This window comes from Salmo salar, chromosome ssa20, assembly GCF_905237065.1.
Source record: "Salmo salar chromosome ssa20, Ssal_v3.1, whole genome shotgun sequence".
NCBI classification, from domain to species: Eukaryota; Metazoa; Chordata; class Actinopteri; order Salmoniformes; family Salmonidae; genus Salmo; species Salmo salar.
In genome coordinates this window covers 67,066,608-67,084,852 of record NC_059461.1, presented here as the reverse complement: position 1 = coordinate 67,084,852, position 18,245 = coordinate 67,066,608, and the positions used below count along the sequence as shown (strand labels likewise).

At 45.5% G+C, this 18,245-nt stretch overlaps 1 protein-coding gene across 1 annotated transcript; it reads left to right on the top strand.

Annotated features, from left to right (window-relative positions):
* Nucleotides 1-8,103: 8,103 nt before the first annotated feature.
* LOC106595239 (serine-rich adhesin for platelets-like) lies at nt 8,104-15,873 on the top strand. The gene has a single exon (XM_045703817.1). It carries the CDS (start codon nt 8,677-8,679, stop codon nt 14,530-14,532), a length of 5,856 nt encoding a protein of 1,951 aa, XP_045559773.1. The 5' UTR covers nt 8,104-8,676; the 3' UTR covers nt 14,533-15,873.
* Nucleotides 15,874-18,245: the final 2,372 nt, after the last annotated feature.

Genomic DNA, 18,245 nt, shown 5'->3' with positions numbered 1-18,245 from the left:
TGCCACCACTCTGTCAACAGTCACTTCAAGTGATGCCACCTCGTCCTCAACTACATCAACTTTAACTTCAAGTGATACCACCACTACTACACCGACAGTAACATTAACTGTGGACAGAATTCCCTCAACTACGTCGATAGTCAGGTCAAGTGATGCCACCACTGCCTCAACAGTCACTTCAAGTCATGACACCACTGTTACATCAACATCAGCAGTAACTTCAAGCGATGCCACCGCTCCTTCAAAATTCGCTTCAAGTGGTGCCACCTTTTCTCCATCACCATCAGCACTTAGATCAAGTGATGCCACCTCTCCCTCGACATCAAAATTCACTTCAACTGATGCCACATCTCACTCAACTACATCAGACGTCACTTCAGATGATACAACATTAACACCCAATTCAAGTGATACCACCACTCTCTCAAGAACATCGACAGTCACTTCAAGTGATGCCACCTTTTCCTCAACTACATCGAATTTAACTTCAAGTGATACCACCACTACTACACCGACAGTAACTTCAACATTGGCCAACATTCCCTCAACTACATCGACAGTCACTTCAAGTGATGCCACCACTCCCTCAACATTCACTTCAAGTGGTGCCACCGCTACTACATCAACATCAGCATTCACTTCAAGCGATCCCACCACTCCCTCAACATTCACTTCAAGTGGTGCCACCGCTACTACATCAACATCAGCATTCACTTCAAGTGACGGCACCTCTCACTCAACTACATTGACAGTCACTTCAGATGATGCTACATCAACAACCACTTCAAGTGATGTCACCACTCCATCAACATCAATATTCACTTCAAGTGATGCCACCACTCCCTCAACAGTAGCTTCAAGTGATGCCACCGCTACTGTATCAACATCAGCAGTCTCTTCATTTGATGCCACCACTCCCTCAGCAGTCACTCCAAGTGATGCCACCAATCCCTCAACTGCAACGACATCAACTTCAAATGATGCCACCACTACCACACTGACATTGACAGTCATTTCAAGCAATTCCACCACTCCCTCAAAAGCCACTTCAAGTGATGTCACCACTCCCTCATCTACATCAATAGTCACTTCAAGTGATGCCACAGCTACTACATCAACATCAGCATTCACTTCAAGTGATGCCACCTCTCCCCTTGACATCAATGTTCACTTCAATTGATGCCACCTCTCCCTCAACATCAACAGTCACTTTAAGAGATGCCACCACTCCCTCAACAGTCTCTTCAAGTGATGGCACCTCTCTCTTAACATCAATATTCACTTCAAGTGATGGCACCTCTCCCTCGACATCAACAGTCATTTTAAGTGATGCCACCACTCCCTCAACAGCAGCTTCAAGTGATGCCACCTCTCACTTAACTGCATCGACAGTCACTTCAGATGATGCTACATCAACAACCACTTCAAGTGATGCCACCACTCCCTCAAGTACATTGACAGTCAGTTCAAGTGTTGCCACCACTGCCTCAACAGTCACTTCAAGTGATGCCACTAATACTACATCAACATCAGCAGTCACTTCAAGTGATCCCTCCACTCCCTCAACATTAATATTCACTTCAATTGATGCCACCTCTCCCTCGACATCAACAGTCACTTTAAGAGATGCCACCTCTCCCTCAACAGTCTCTTCAAGTGATGGCACCTCTCTCTTAACATCAATATTCACTTCAAGTGATGGCACCTCTCCCTCGACATCAACAGTCATTTTAAGTGATGCCACCTCTCCCTCAACAGCAGCTTCAAGTGATGCCACCTCTCACTCAACTACATCGACAGTCACTTCAGATGATGCTACATCAACACCCACTTCAAGTGATGCCACCACTCCCTCAAGTACATTGACAGTCAGTTCAAGTGTTGCCACCACTGCCTCAACAGTCACTTCAAGTGATGCATCTAATACTACATCAATATCAGCAGTCACTTCAAGTGATCCCACCACTCCCTCAACATTCACTTCAAGTGGTGCCACCGCTACTACATCAACATCAGCATTCACTTCAAGTGATGACACCTCTCCGTCAGCATCAATATTCACTTCAAGTGACGGCACCTCTAACTCAACTACATTGACAGTCACTTCAGATGATACTACATCAACACCCACTTCAAGTGATGTCACCACTCCCTCAACATCAATATTCACTTCAATTGATGCCACCACTCCCTCAACAGTCTCTTCAAGTGATGCCACCTCTCACTCAACTACATCGACAGTCACTTCAGACCATACTACATCAACACCCACTTCAAGTGATGCCACCACTCCCTCAAGTACATTGACAGTCAGTTCAAGTGTTGCCACCACTCTGTCAACAGTCACTTCAAGTGATGCCACCTCGTCCTCAACTACATCAACTTTAACTTCAAGTGATACCACCACTACTACACCGACAGTAACATTAACTGTGGACAGAATTCCCTCAACTACGTCGATAGTCAGGTCAAGTGATGCCACCACTGCCTCAACAGTCACTTCAAGTCATGACACCACTGTTACATCAACATCAGCAGTAACTTCAAGCGATGCCACCGCTCCTTCAAAATTCGCTTCAAGTGGTGCCACCTTTTCTCCATCACCATCAGCACTTAGATCAAGTGATGCCACCTCTCCCTCGACATCAAAATTCACTTCAACTGATGCCACATCTCACTCAACTACATCAGACGTCACTTCAGATGATACAACATTAACACCCAATTCAAGTGATACCACCACTCTCTCAAGAACATCGACAGTCACTTCAAGTGATGCCACCTTTTCCTCAACTACATCGAATTTAACTTCAAGTGATACCACCACTACTACACCGACAGTAACTTCAACATTGGCCAACATTCCCTCAACTACATCGACAGTCACTTCAAGTGATGCCACCACTCCCTCAACATTCACTTCAAGTGGTGCCACCGCTACTACATCAACATCAGCATTCACTTCAAGCGATCCCACCACTCCCTCAACATTCACTTCAAGTGGTGCCACCGCTATTACATCAACATCAGCATTCACTTCAAGTGACGGCACCTCTCACTCAACTACATTGACAGTCACTTCAGATGATGCTACATCAACAACCACTTCAAGTGATGTCACCACTCCATCAACATCAATATTCACTTCAAGTGATGCCACCACTCCCTCAACAGTAGCTTCAAGTGATGCCACCGCTACTGTATCAACATCAGCAGTCTCTTCATTTGATGCCACCACTCCCTCAGCAGTCACTCCAAGTGATGCCACCAATCCCTCAACTGCAACGACATCAACTTCAAATGATGCCACCACTACCACACTGACATTGACAGTCATTTCAAGCAATTCCACCACTCCCTCAAAAGCCACTTCAAGTGATGTCACCACTCCCTCATCTACATCAATAGTCACTTCAAGTGATGCCACAGCTACTACATCAACATCAGCATTCACTTCAAGTGATGCCACCTCTCCCCTTGACATCAATGTTCACTTCAATTGATGCCACCTCTCCCTCAACATCAACAGTCACTTTAAGAGATGCCACCACTCCCTCAACAGTCTCTTCAAGTGATGGCACCTCTCTCTTAACATCAATATTCACTTCAAGTGATGGCACCTCTCCCTCGACATCAACAGTCATTTTAAGTGATGCCACCACTCCCTCAACAGCAGCTTCAAGTGATGCCACCTCTCACTTAACTGCATCGACAGTCACTTCAGATGATGCTACATCAACAACCACTTCAAGTGATGCCACCACTCCCTCAAGTACATTGACAGTCAGTTCAAGTGTTGCCACCACTGCCTCAACAGTCACTTCAAGTGATGCCACTAATACTACATCAACATCAGCAGTCACTTCAAGTGATCCCTCCACTCCCTCAACATCAATATTCACTTCAATTGATGCCACCTCTCCCTCGACATCAACAGTCACTTTAAGTGATGCCACCACTCCCTCAACAGTCTCTTCAAGTGATGGCACCTCTCTCGGAACATCAATATTCACATCAAGTGATGCCACCTCTCCCTCAACATCAACAGTAATTTTAAGTGATGCCACCACTCCCTCAACAGTAGCTTCAAGTGATGCCACCTCTCACTCAACTACATCGACAGTCACTTCAGACGATGCTACATCAACAACCACTTCAAGTGATGCCACCACTCCCTCAAGTCCATCGATAGTCAGTTCAAGTGTTGCCACCACTGCCTCAACAGTCACTTCAAGTGATGCCATCACTCCCTCAACTTTATCGACAGTCACTTCAGATGAAGCCACAAAGACACCCACTTCAGGGGATGCAACATCTTCCTCATCTACATCAGCAGTCACTTCAAGCGATAACACTTTTCCTTCAACATTCACTTCAAGTGATGCCAAAGCTACTACATCAACATCAGCAGTCTTTTCAAGTGATACCACCACTCCCTCAACAATCACTTTTAGTTATGCCACCTCTCCCTCGTCATCAATATTCACTTCAAGTGATGCCACCTCTCACTCAACAACATCGACCGTCACTTCAGACCATACTACATCAACACCCACTTCAAGTGATGCCACCACTTCCTCAAGTACATTGACAGTCAGTTCAAGTGTTGCCACCACTCTGTCAACAGTCACTTCAAGTGATGCCACCTCTTCCTCAACTACATCAACGGTCACTTCAGGTGATGCCACCAGTACTACACCAACAGTATCTTCAACTGCTGCCACCATTCCCTCAACTACAACAACAGTCACTTCAAGTGATGCCACCACTACTACATCAACATTAGCAGTCACTTCAAGCGATCTCACCACTCCCTCAACAGTCACTTCAAGTGATGCCACCTCTCCCCTCGACATCAATATTCACTTCAAGTGATTCCACCTCTCACTCAACTACATTGACAGTCAATTCAGATTATACTACATCAACACCCACTTCAAGTGATGCCACCACTCCCTCAAGTACATCGCCAGTCAGTTCCAGTTTTGCCACCTCTCTGTCAATAGTCACTTCAGGTGATGCCACCTCTTCCTCAACTACATCAACTTTAACTTCAAGTGATACCACCACTACTACACCGACAGTAACATTAATTGTGGACAGAATTCCCTCAACTACGTCGACAGTCAGGTCAAGTGATGCCACCACTGCGTCAACAGTCACTCCAAGTGATGCCACCAATCCCTCAACTGCATCGACATCAACTTCAAGAGATGTCACAACTACTACATCGACATTAACAATCACTTCAAGCGATTCCACAACTCCCTCAAAAACCACTTCAAGTCATGCAACCACTCCCTCATCTACATCAATAGTCACTTCAAGAGATGCCACCACTCCTACATCAACATCATCAGTCACTTCAAGCGATAACACTGTTCCTTCAACATTTACTTCAAGTGGTGCCACAGCTACTACATCAACATCATCATTCAGTTCAAGTGATGCCATTTCTCCCTCGACATCAACAGTCACTTTCAGTGATGCCACCACTCCCTCAACAATCACTTCAAGTAATGCCACCTCCCCCTCGACATCAATATTTGCCTCAAGTGATGCCACCTCTCACTCAACTACATCGACAGTCACTTCAGACCATACTACATCAACACCCACTTCAAGTGATGCCACCACTCCCTCAAGTACATTGACAGTCAGTTCAAGTGTTGCCACCACTCTGTCAACAGTCACTTCAAGTGATGCCACCTCGTCCTCAACTACATCAACTTTAACTTCAAGTGATACCACCACTACTACACCGACAGTAACATTAACTGTGGACAGAATTCCCTCAACTACGTCGACAGTCAGGTCAAGTGATGCCACCACTGCCTCAACAGTCACTTCAAGTCATGACACCACTGTTACATCAACATCAGCAGTAACTTCAAGCGATGCCACCGCTCCTTCAAAATTCGCTTCAAGTGATGGCACCTCTACTAAATCAACATCAGCAGTCACTTCAAGCGATAACACTGTTCCTTCAACATTCACTTCAAGTGGTGCCACCTTTTCTCCATCACCATCAGCAGTCACTTCAAGTGATGGCACCTCTCCCTCGACATCAAAATTCACTTCAACTGATGCCACATCTCACTCAACTACATCAAACGTCACTTCAGATGATACTACATTAACACCCAATTCAAGTGATACCACCACTCTCTCAAGAACATCGACAGCCACTTCAAGTGATGCCACCTCTTCCTCAACTACATCGAATTTAACTTCAAGTGATACCACCACTACTACACCGACAGTAACTTCATCATTGGCCAACATTCCCTCAACTACATCGACAGTCACTTCAAGTGGTGCCACCGCTACTACATCAACATCAGCATTCACTTCAAGTGACGGCACCTCTCACTCAACTACATTGACAGTCACTTCAGATGATGCTACATCAACAACCACTTCAAGTGATGTCACCACTCCATCAACATCAATATTCACTTCAAGTGATGCCACCACTCCCTCAACAGTAGCTTCAAGTGATGCCACCGCTACTGTATCAACATCAGCAGTCTCTTCATTTGATGCCACCACTCCCTCAACAGTCACTCCAAGTGATGCCACCAATCCCTCAACTGCAACGACGTCAACTTCAAATGATGCCACCACTACCACACTGACATTGACAGTCATTTCAAGCAATTCCACCACTCCCTCAAAAGCCACTTCAAGTGATGCCACCACTCCCTCATCTACATCAATAGTCACTTCAAGTGATGCCACAGCTACTACATCAACATCAGCATTCACTTCAAGTGATGCCACCTCTCCCTCGACATCAACAGTCACTTTAAGAGATGCCACCTCTCCCTCAACAGTCTCTTCAAGTGATGGCACCTCTCTCTTAACATCAATATTCACTTCAAGTGATGGCACCTCTCCCTCGACATCAACAGTCATTTTAAGTGATGCCACCTCTCCCTCCACAGCAGCTTCAAGTGATGCCACCTCTCACTCAACTACATCGACAGTCACTTCAGATGATGCTACATCAACACCCACTTCAAGTGATGCCACCACTCCCTCAAGTACATTGACAGTCAGTTCAAGTGTTGCCACCACTGCCTCAACAGTCACTTCAAGTGATGCCACTAATACTACATCAATATCAGCAGTCACTTCAAGTGATCCCACCACTCCCTCAACATTCACTTCAAGTGGTGCCACCGCTACTACATCAACATCAGCATTCACTTCAAGTGATGACACCTCTCCGTCAGCATCAATATTCACTTCAAGTGACGGCACCTCTAACTCAACTACATTGACAGTCACTTCAGATGATACTACATCAACACCCACTTCAAGTGATGTCACCACTCCCTCAACATCAATATTCACTTCAATTGATGCCACCACTCCCTCAACAGTCTCTTCAAGTGATGCCACCTCTCACTCAACTACATCGACAGTCACTTCAGACCATACTACATCAACACCCACTTCAAGTGATGCCACCACTCCCTCAAGTACATTGACAGTCAGTTCAAGTGTTGCCACCACTCTGTCAACAGTCACTTCAAGTGATGCCACCTCGTCCTCAACTACATCAACTTTAACTTCAAGTGATACCACCACTACTACACCGACAGTAACATTAACTGTGGACAGAATTCCCTCAACTACGTCGATAGTCAGGTCAAGTGATGCCACCACTGCCTCAACAGTCACTTCAAGTCATGACACCACTGTTACATCAACATCAGCAGTAACTTCAAGCGATGCCACCGCTCCTTCAAAATTCGCTTCAAGTGGTGCCACCTTTTCTCCATCACCATCAGCACTTAGATCAAGTGATGCCACCTCTCCCCTCGACATCAAAATTCACTTCAACTGATGCCACATCTCACTCAACTACATCAGACGTCACTTCAGATGATACAACATTAACACCCAATTCAAGTGATACCACCACTCTCTCAAGAACATCGACAGTCACTTCAAGTGATGCCACCTTTTCCTCAACTACATCGAATTTAACTTCAAGTGATACCACCACTACTACACCGACAGTAACTTCAACATTGGCCAACATTCCCTCAACTACATCGACAGTCACTTCAAGTGATGCCACCACTCCCCTCAACATTCACTTCAAGTGGTGCCACCGCTACTACATCAACATCAGCATTCACTTCAAGCGATCCCACCACTCCCTCAACATTCACTTCAAGTGGTGCCACCGCTACTACATCAACATCAGCATTCACTTCAAGTGACGGCACCTCTCACTCAACTACATTGACAGTCACTTCAGATGATGCTACATCAACAACCACTTCAAGTGATGTCACCACTCCATCAACATCAATATTCACTTCAAGTGATGCCACCACTCCCTCAACAGTAGCTTCAAGTGATGCCACCGCTACTGTATCAACATCAGCAGTCTCTTCATTTGATGCCACCACTCCCTCAGCAGTCACTCCAAGTGATGCCACCAATCCCTCAACTGCAACGACATCAACTTCAAATGATGCCACCACTACCACACTGACATTGACAGTCATTTCAAGCAATTCCACCACTCCCTCAAAAGCCACTTCAAGTGATGTCACCACTCCCTCATCTACATCAATAGTCACTTCAAGTGATGCCACAGCTACTACATCAACATCAGCATTCACTTCAAGTGATGCCACCTCTCCCTTGACATCAATGTTCACTTCAATTGATGCCACCTCTCCCTCAACATCAACAGTCACTTTAAGAGATGCCACCACTCCCTCAACAGTCTCTTCAAGTGATGGCACCTCTCTCTTAACATCAATATTCACTTCAAGTGATGGCACCTCTCCCTCGACATCAACAGTCATTTTAAGTGATGCCACCACTCCCTCAACAGCAGCTTCAAGTGATGCCACCTCTCACTTAACTGCATCGACAGTCACTTCAGATGATGCTACATCAACAACCACTTCAAGTGATGCCACCACTCCCTCAAGTACATTGACAGTCAGTTCAAGTGTTGCCACCACTGCCTCAACAGTCACTTCAAGTGATGCCACTAATACTACATCAACATCAGCAGTCACTTCAAGTGATCCCTCCACTCCCTCAACATTAATATTCACTTCAATTGATGCCACCTCTCCCTCGACATCAACAGTCACTTTAAGAGATGCCACCTCTCCCTCAACAGTCTCTTCAAGTGATGGCACCTCTCTCTTAACATCAATATTCACTTCAAGTGATGGCACCTCTCCCTCGACATCAACAGTCATTTTAAGTGATGCCACCTCTCCCTCAACAGCAGCTTCAAGTGATGCCACCTCTCACTCAACTACATCGACAGTCACTTCAGATGATGCTACATCAACACCCACTTCAAGTGATGCCACCACTCCCTCAAGTACATTGACAGTCAGTTCAAGTGTTGCCACCACTGCCTCAACAGTCACTTCAAGTGATGCCACTAATACTACATCAATATCAGCAGTCACTTCAAGTGATCCCACCACTCCCTCAACATTCACTTCAAGTGGTGCCACCGCTACTACATCAACATCAGCATTCACTTCAAGTGATGACACCTCTCCGTCAGCATCAATATTCACTTCAAGTGACGGCACCTCTAACTCAACTACATTGACAGTCACTTCAGATGATACTACATCAACACCCACTTCAAGTGATGTCACCACTCCCTCAACATCAATATTCACTTCAATTGATGCCACCACTCCCTCAACAGTCTCTTCAAGTGATGCCACCTCTCACTCAACTACATCGACAGTCACTTCAGACCATACTACATCAACACCCACTTCAAGTGATGCCACCACTCCCTCAAGTACATTGACAGTCAGTTCAAGTGTTGCCACCTCTCTGTCAACAGTCACTTCAAGTGATGCCACCTCGTCCTCAACTACATCAACTTTAACTTCAAGTGATACCACCACTACTACACCGACAGTAACATTAACTGTGGACAGAATTCCCTCAACTACGTCGATAGTCAGGTCAAGTGATGCCACCACTGCCTCAACAGTCACTTCAAGTCATGACACCACTGTTACATCAACATCAGCAGTAACTTCAAGCGATGCCACCGCTCCTTCAAAATTCGCTTCAAGTGGTGCCACCTTTTCTCCATCACCATCAGCACTTAGATCAAGTGATGCCACCTCTCCCTCGACATCAAAATTCACTTCAACTGATGCCACATCTCACTCAACTACATCAGACGTCACTTCAGATGATACAACATTAACACCCAATTCAAGTGATACCACCACTCTCTCAAGAACATCGACAGTCACTTCAAGTGATGCCACCTTTTCCTCAACTACATCGAATTTAACTTCAAGTGATACCACCACTACTACACCGACAGTAACTTCAACATTGGCCAACATTCCCTCAACTACATCGACAGTCACTTCAAGTGATGCCACCACTCCCTCAACATTCACTTCAAGTGGTGCCACCGCTACTACATCAACATCAGCATTCACTTCAAGCGATCCCACCACTCCCTCAACATTCACTTCAAGTGGTGCCACCGCTACTACATCAACATCAGCATTCACTTCAAGTGACGGCACCTCTCACTCAACTACATTGACAGTCACTTCAGATGATGCTACATCAACAACCACTTCAAGTGATGTCACCACTCCATCAACATCAATATTCACTTCAAGTGATGCCACCACTCCCTCAACAGTAGCTTCAAGTGATGCCACCGCTACTGTATCAACATCAGCAGTCTCTTCATTTGATGCCACCACTCCCTCAGCAGTCACTCCAAGTGATGCCACCAATCCCTCAACTGCAACGACATCAACTTCAAATGATGCCACCACTACCACACTGACATTGACAGTCATTTCAAGCAATTCCACCACTCCCTCAAAAGCCACTTCAAGTGATGTCACCACTCCCTCATCTACATCAATAGTCACTTCAAGTGATGCCACAGCTACTACATCAACATCAGCATTCACTTCAAGTGATGCCACCTCTCCCTTGACATCAATGTTCACTTCAATTGATGCCACCTCTCCCTCAACATCAACAGTCACTTTAAGAGATGCCACCACTCCCTCAACAGTCTCTTCAAGTGATGGCACCTCTCTCTTAACATCAATATTCACTTCAAGTGATGGCACCTCTCCCTCGACATCAACAGTCATTTTAAGTGATGCCACCACTCCCTCAACAGCAGCTTCAAGTGATGCCATCACTCCCTCAACTTTATCGACAGTCACTTCAGATGAAGCCACAAAGACACCCACTTCAGGGGATGCAACATCTTCCTCATCTACATCAGCAGTCACTTCAAGCGATAACACTTTTCCTTCAACATTCACTTCAAGTGATGCCAAAGCTACTACATCAACATCAGCAGTCTTTTCAAGTGATACCACCACTCCCTCAACAATCACTTTTAGTTATGCCATCTCTCCCTCGTCATCAATATTCACTTCAAGTGATGCCACCTCTCACTCAACAACATCGACCGTCACTTCAGACCATACTACATCAACACCCACTTCAAGTGATGCCACCACTTCCTCAAGTACATTGACAGTCAGTTCAAGTGTTGCCACCACTCTGTCAACAGTCACTTCAAGTGATGCCACCTCTTCCTCAACTACATCAACGGTCACTTCAGGTGATGCCACCAGTACTACACCAACAGTATCTTCAACTGCTGCCACCATTCCCTCAACTACAACAACAGTCACTTCAAGTGATGCCACCACTACTACATCAACATTAGCAGTCACTTCAAGCGATCTCACCACTCCCTCAACAGTCACTTCAAGTGATGCCACCTCTCCCTCGACATCAATATTCACTTCAAGTGATTCAACCTCTCACTCAACTACATTGACAGTCAATTCAGATTATACTACATCAACACCCACTTCAAGTGATGCCACCACTCCCTCAAGTACATCGCCAGTCAGTTCCAGTTTTGCCACCTCTCTGTCAATAGTCACTTCAGGTGATGCCACCTCTTCCTCAACTACATCAACTTTAACTTCAAGTGATACCACCACTACTACACCGACAGTAACATTAATTGTGGACAGAATTCCCTCAACTACGTCGACAGTCAGGTCAAGTGATGCCACCACTGCCTCAACAGTCACACCAAGTGATGCCACCAATCCCTCAACTGCATCGACATCAACTTCAAGAGATGTCACAACTACTACATCGACATTAACAATCACTTCAAGCGATTCCACAACTCCCTCAAAAACCACTTCAAGTCATGCAACCACTCCCTCATCTACATCAATAGTCACTTCAAGAGATGCCACCACTCCTACATCAACATCATCAGTCACTTCAAGCGATAACACTGTTCCTTCAACATTTACTTCAAGTGGTGCCACAGCTACTACATCAACATCATCATTCAGTTCAAGTGATGCCATTTCTCCCTCGACATCAACAGTCACTTTAAGTGATGGCACTACTCCCTCAACAGTCCCTTCAAGTGATGCCACCGCTACTACATCAACATCAGCAGTCTCTTCAAGTGATGCCACCAATCCCTCAACTGCATCGAGGTCAACTTCAAATGATGCCACCACTCCCTCATCTACATCATCAGTCACTTCAAGCGATAACACTGTCCCTTCAACATTCACTTCAAGTGATGCCAAATCTACTACATCAACATCAGCAGTCTCTTCAAGTGATGCCACCACTCCCTCAACAATCACTTCAAGTAATGCCACCTCTCCCTCGACATCAATATTCACCTCAAGTGATGCCATCTCTCACTCAACTACATCGACAGTCACTTCAGACCATACTACATCAACACCCACTTCAAGTGATGCCACCACTCCCTCAAGTACATTGACAGTCAGTTCAAGTGTTGCCACCACTCTGTCAACAGTCACTTCAAGTGATGCCACCTCGTCCTCAACTACATCAACTTTAACTTCAAGTGATACCACCACTACTACACCGACAGTAACATTAACTGTGGACAGAATTCCCTCAACTACGTCGATAGTCAGGTCAAGTGATGCCACCACTGCCTCAACAGTCACTTCAAGTCATGACACCACTGTTACATCAACATCAGCAGTAACTTCAAGCGATGCCACCGCTCCTTCAAAATTCGCTTCAAGTGATGGCACCTCTACTAAATCAACATCAGCAGTCACTTCAAGCGATAACACTGTTCCTTCAACATTCACTTCAAGTGGTGCCACCTTCTCTCCATCACCATCAGCAGTCACTTCAAGTGATGGCACCTCTCCCTCGACATCAAAATTCACTTCAACTGATGCCACATCTCACTCAACTACATCAAACGTCACTTCAGATGATACTACATTAACACCCAATTCAAGTGATACCACCACTCTCTCAAGAACATCGACAGTCACTTCAAGTGATGCCACCTCTTCCTCAACTACATCGAATTTAACTTCAAGTGATACCACCACTACTACACCGACAGTAACTTCATCATTGGCCAACATTCCCTCAACTACATCGACAGTCACTTCAAGTGATGCCACTAATACTACATCAACATCAGCAGTCACTTCAAGTGATGCCACATCTCCATCAGCATCAAAATTCACTTCAAGTGACGGCACCTCTCACTCAACAACATTGACAGTCACTTCAGATGATACTATATCAACACCCACATCAAGTGATGCCACCACTCCCTCAACATCAATATTCACTTCAAGTGATGCCACCACTCCCTCAACAGTAGCTTCAAGTGATGCCACCGCTACTGTATCAACATCAGCAGTCTCTTCATTTGATGCCACCACTCCCTCAACAGTCACTCCAAGTGATGCCACCAATCCCTCAACTGCAACGATGTCAACTTCAAATGATGCCACCACTACCACACTGACATTGACAGTCATTTCAAGCAATTCCACCACTCCCTCAAAAGCCACTTCAAGTGATGCCACCACTCCCTCATCTACATCAATAGTCACTTCAAGTGATGCCACAGCTACTACATCAACATCAGCATTCACTTCAAGTGATGCCACCTCTCCCTCGACATCAATATTCACTTCAAGTGATGCCACCTCTCGCTTGACATCAATGTTCACTTCAATTGATGCCACCTCTCCCTCGACATCAACAGTCACTTTAAGAGATGCCACCTCTCCCTCAACAGTCTCTTCAAGTGATGGCACCTCTCTCTTAACATCAATATTCACTTCAAGTGATGGCACCTATCCCTCGACATCAACAGTCATTTTAAGTGATGCCACCTCTCCCTCAACAGCAGCTTCAAGTGATGCCACCTCTCACTCAACTACATCGACAGTCACTTCAGATGATGCTACATCAACACCCACTTCAAGTGATGCCACCACTCCCTCAAGTACATTGACAGTCAGTTCAAGTGTTGCCACCACTGCCTCAACAGTCACTTCAAGTGATGCCACTAATACTACATCAATATCAGCAGTCACTTCAAGTGATCCCACCACTCCCCTCAACATTCACTTCAAGTGGTGCCACCGCTACTACATCAACATCAGCATTCACTTCAAGTGATGACACCTCTCCGTCAGCATCAATATTCACTTCAAGTGACGGCACCTCTAACTCAACTACATTGACAGTCACTTCAGATGATACTACATCAACACCCACTTCAAGTGATGTCACCACTCCCTCAACATCAATATTCACTTCAATTGATGCCACCACTCCCTCAACAGTCTCTTCAAGTGATGGCACCTCTCCCACAAGTACATCGATAGTCAGTTCAAGTGTTGCCACCACTGCCTCAACAGTCACTTCAAGTGATGCCATCACTCCCTCAACTTTATCGACAGTCACTTCAGATGAAGCCACAAAGACACCCACTTCAGGAGATGCAACATCTTCCTCATCTACATCAGCAGTCACTTCAAGCGATAACACTTTTCCTTCAACATTCACTTCAAGTGATGCCAAAGCTACTACATCAACATCAGCAGTCTCTTCAAGTGATGCCACCACTCCCTCAACAATCACTTTTAGTTATGCCACCTCTCCCTCGACATCAATATTCACTTCAAGTGATGCCACCTCTCACTCAACAACATCGACCATCACTTCAGACCATACTACATCAACACCCACTTCAAGTGATGCCACCACTCCCTCAAGTACATCAACAGTCAGTTCCAGTTTTGCCACCTCTCTGTCAATAGTCACTTCAGGTGATGCCACCTCTTCCTCAACTACATCAACTTTAACTTCAAGTGATACCACCACTACTACACCGACAGTAACATTAACTGTGGACAGAAATCCCTCAACTACATCGACAGTCAGGTCAAGTGATGACACCACTGCCTCAACAGTCACTTCAATTGATGCCACCAATCCCTTAACTGCATCGACATCAACTTCAAGAGATGTCACCACTACTACATGGACATTGACAGTCATTTCAAGCAATTCCACCACTCCCTCAAAAGCCACTTCAAGTGATGCCACCACTCCCTCATCTACATCAATAGTCACTTCAAGTGATGCCACAGCTACTACATCAACATCAGCATTCACTTCAAGTGATGCCACCTCTCCCTCGACATCAATATTCACTTCAAGTGATGCCACCTCTCGCTTGACATCAATGTTCACTTCAATTGATGCCACCTCTCCCTCGACATCAACAGTCACTTTAAGAGATGCCACCTCTCCCTCAACAGTCTCTTCAAGTGATGGCACCTCTCTCTTAACATCAATATTCACTTCAAGTGATGGCACCTATCCCTCGACATCAACAGTCATTTTAAGTGATGCCACCTCTCCCTCAACAGCAGCTTCAAGTGATGCCACCTCTCACTCAACTACATCGACAGTCACTTCAGATGATGCTACATCAACACCCACTTCAAGTGATGCCACCACTCCCTCAAGTACATTGACAGTCAGTTCAAGTGTTGCCACCACTGCCTCAACAGTCACTTCAAGTGATGCCACTAATACTACATCAATATCAGCAGTCACTTCAAGTGATCCCACCACTCCCTCAACATTCACTTCAAGTGGTGCCACCGCTACTACATCAACATCAGCATTCACTTCAAGTGATGACACCTCTCCGTCAGCATCAATATTCACTTCAAGTGACGGCACCTCTAACTCAACTACATTGACAGTCACTTCAGATGATACTACATCAACACCCACTTCAAGTGATGTCACCACTCCCTCAACATCAATATTCACTTCAATTGATGCCACCACTCCCTCAACAGTCTCTTCAAGTGATGGCACCTCTCCCACAAGTACATCGATAGTCAGTTCAAGTGTTGCCACCACTGCCTCAACAGTCACTTCAAGTGATGCCATCACTCCCTCAACTTTATCGACAGTCACTTCAGATGAAGCCACAAAGACACCCACTTCAGGAGATGCAACATCTTCCTCATCTACATCAGCAGTCACTTCAAGCGATAACACTTTTCCTTCAACATTCACTTCAAGTGATGCCAAAGCTACTACATCAACATCAGCAGTCTCTTCAAGTGATGCCACCACTCCCTCAACAATCACTTTTAGTTATGCCACCTCTCCCTCGACATCAATATTCACTTCAAGTGATGCCACCTCTCACTCAACAACATCGACCATCACTTCAGACCATACTACATCAACACCCACTTCAAGTGATGCCACCACTCCCTCAAGTACATCAACAGTCAGTTCCAGTTTTGCCACCTCTCTGTCAATAGTCACTTCAGGTGATGCCACCTCTTCCTCAACTACATCAACTTTAACTTCAAGTGATACCACCACTACTACACCGACAGTAACATTAACTGTGGACAGAAATCCCTCAACTACATCGACAGTCAGGTCAAGTGATGACACCACTGCCTCAACAGTCACTTCAATTGATGCCACCAATCCCTTAACTGCATCGACATCAACTTCAAGAGATGTCACCACTACTACATGGACATTAACAGTCACTTCAAGCGATTCCACCACTCCCTCAAAAACCACTTCAAGTCATGCAACCACTCCCTCATCTACATCAATAGTCATTTCAAGAGATGCCACCACTCCTACATCAACATCATCAGTCACTTCAAGCGATAACACTGTTCCTTCAACATTTACTTCAAGTGGTGCCACAGCTACTACATCAACATCATCATTCAGTTCAAGTGATGCCATTTCTCCCTCGACATCAACAGTCACTTTAAGTGATGGCACTACTCCCTCAACAGTCCCTTCAAGTGATGCCACCGCTACTACATCAACATCAGCAGTCTCTTCAAGTGATGCCACCAATCCCTCAACTGCATCGAGGTCAACTTCAAATGATGCCACCACTCCCTCATCTACATCATCAGTCACTTCAAGCGATAACACTGTCCCTTCAACATTCACTTCAAGTGATGCCAAATCTACTACATCAACATCAGCAGTCTCTTCAAGTGATGCCACCACTCCCTCAACAATCACTTCAAGTAATGCCACCTCTCCCTCGACATCAATATTCACCTCAAGTGATGCCATCTCTCACTCAACTACATCGACAGTCACTTCAGACCATACTACATCAACACCCACTTCAAGTGATGCCACCACTCCCTCAAGTACATTGACAGTCAGTTCAAGTGTTGCCACCACTCTGTCAACAGTCACTTCAAGTGATGCCACCTCGTCCTCAACTACATCAACTTTAACTTCAAGTGATACCACCACTACTACACCGACAGTAACATTAACTGTGGACAGAATTCCCTCAACTACGTCAACAGTCAGGTCAAGTGATGCCACCACTGCCTCAACAGTCACTTCAAGTCATGACACCACTGTTACATCAACATCAGCAGTAACTTCAAGCGATGACACCGCTCCTTCAAAATTCGCTTCAAGTGATGGCACCTCTACTAAATCAACATCAGCAGTCACTTCAAGCGATAACACTGTTCCTTCAACATTCACTTCAAGTGGTGCCACCTTTTCTCCATCACCATCAGCAGTCACTTCAAGTGATGGCACCTCTCCCTCGACATCAAAATTCACTTCAACTGATGCCACATCTCACTCAACTACATCAAACGTCACTTCAGATGATACTACATTAACACCCAATTCAAGTGATACCACCACTCTCTCAAGAACATCGACAGTCACTTCAAGTGATGCCACCTCTTCCTCAACTACATCGAATTTAACTTCAAGTGATACCACCACTACTACACCGACAGTAACTTCATCATTGGCCAACATTCCCTCAACTACATCGACAGTCA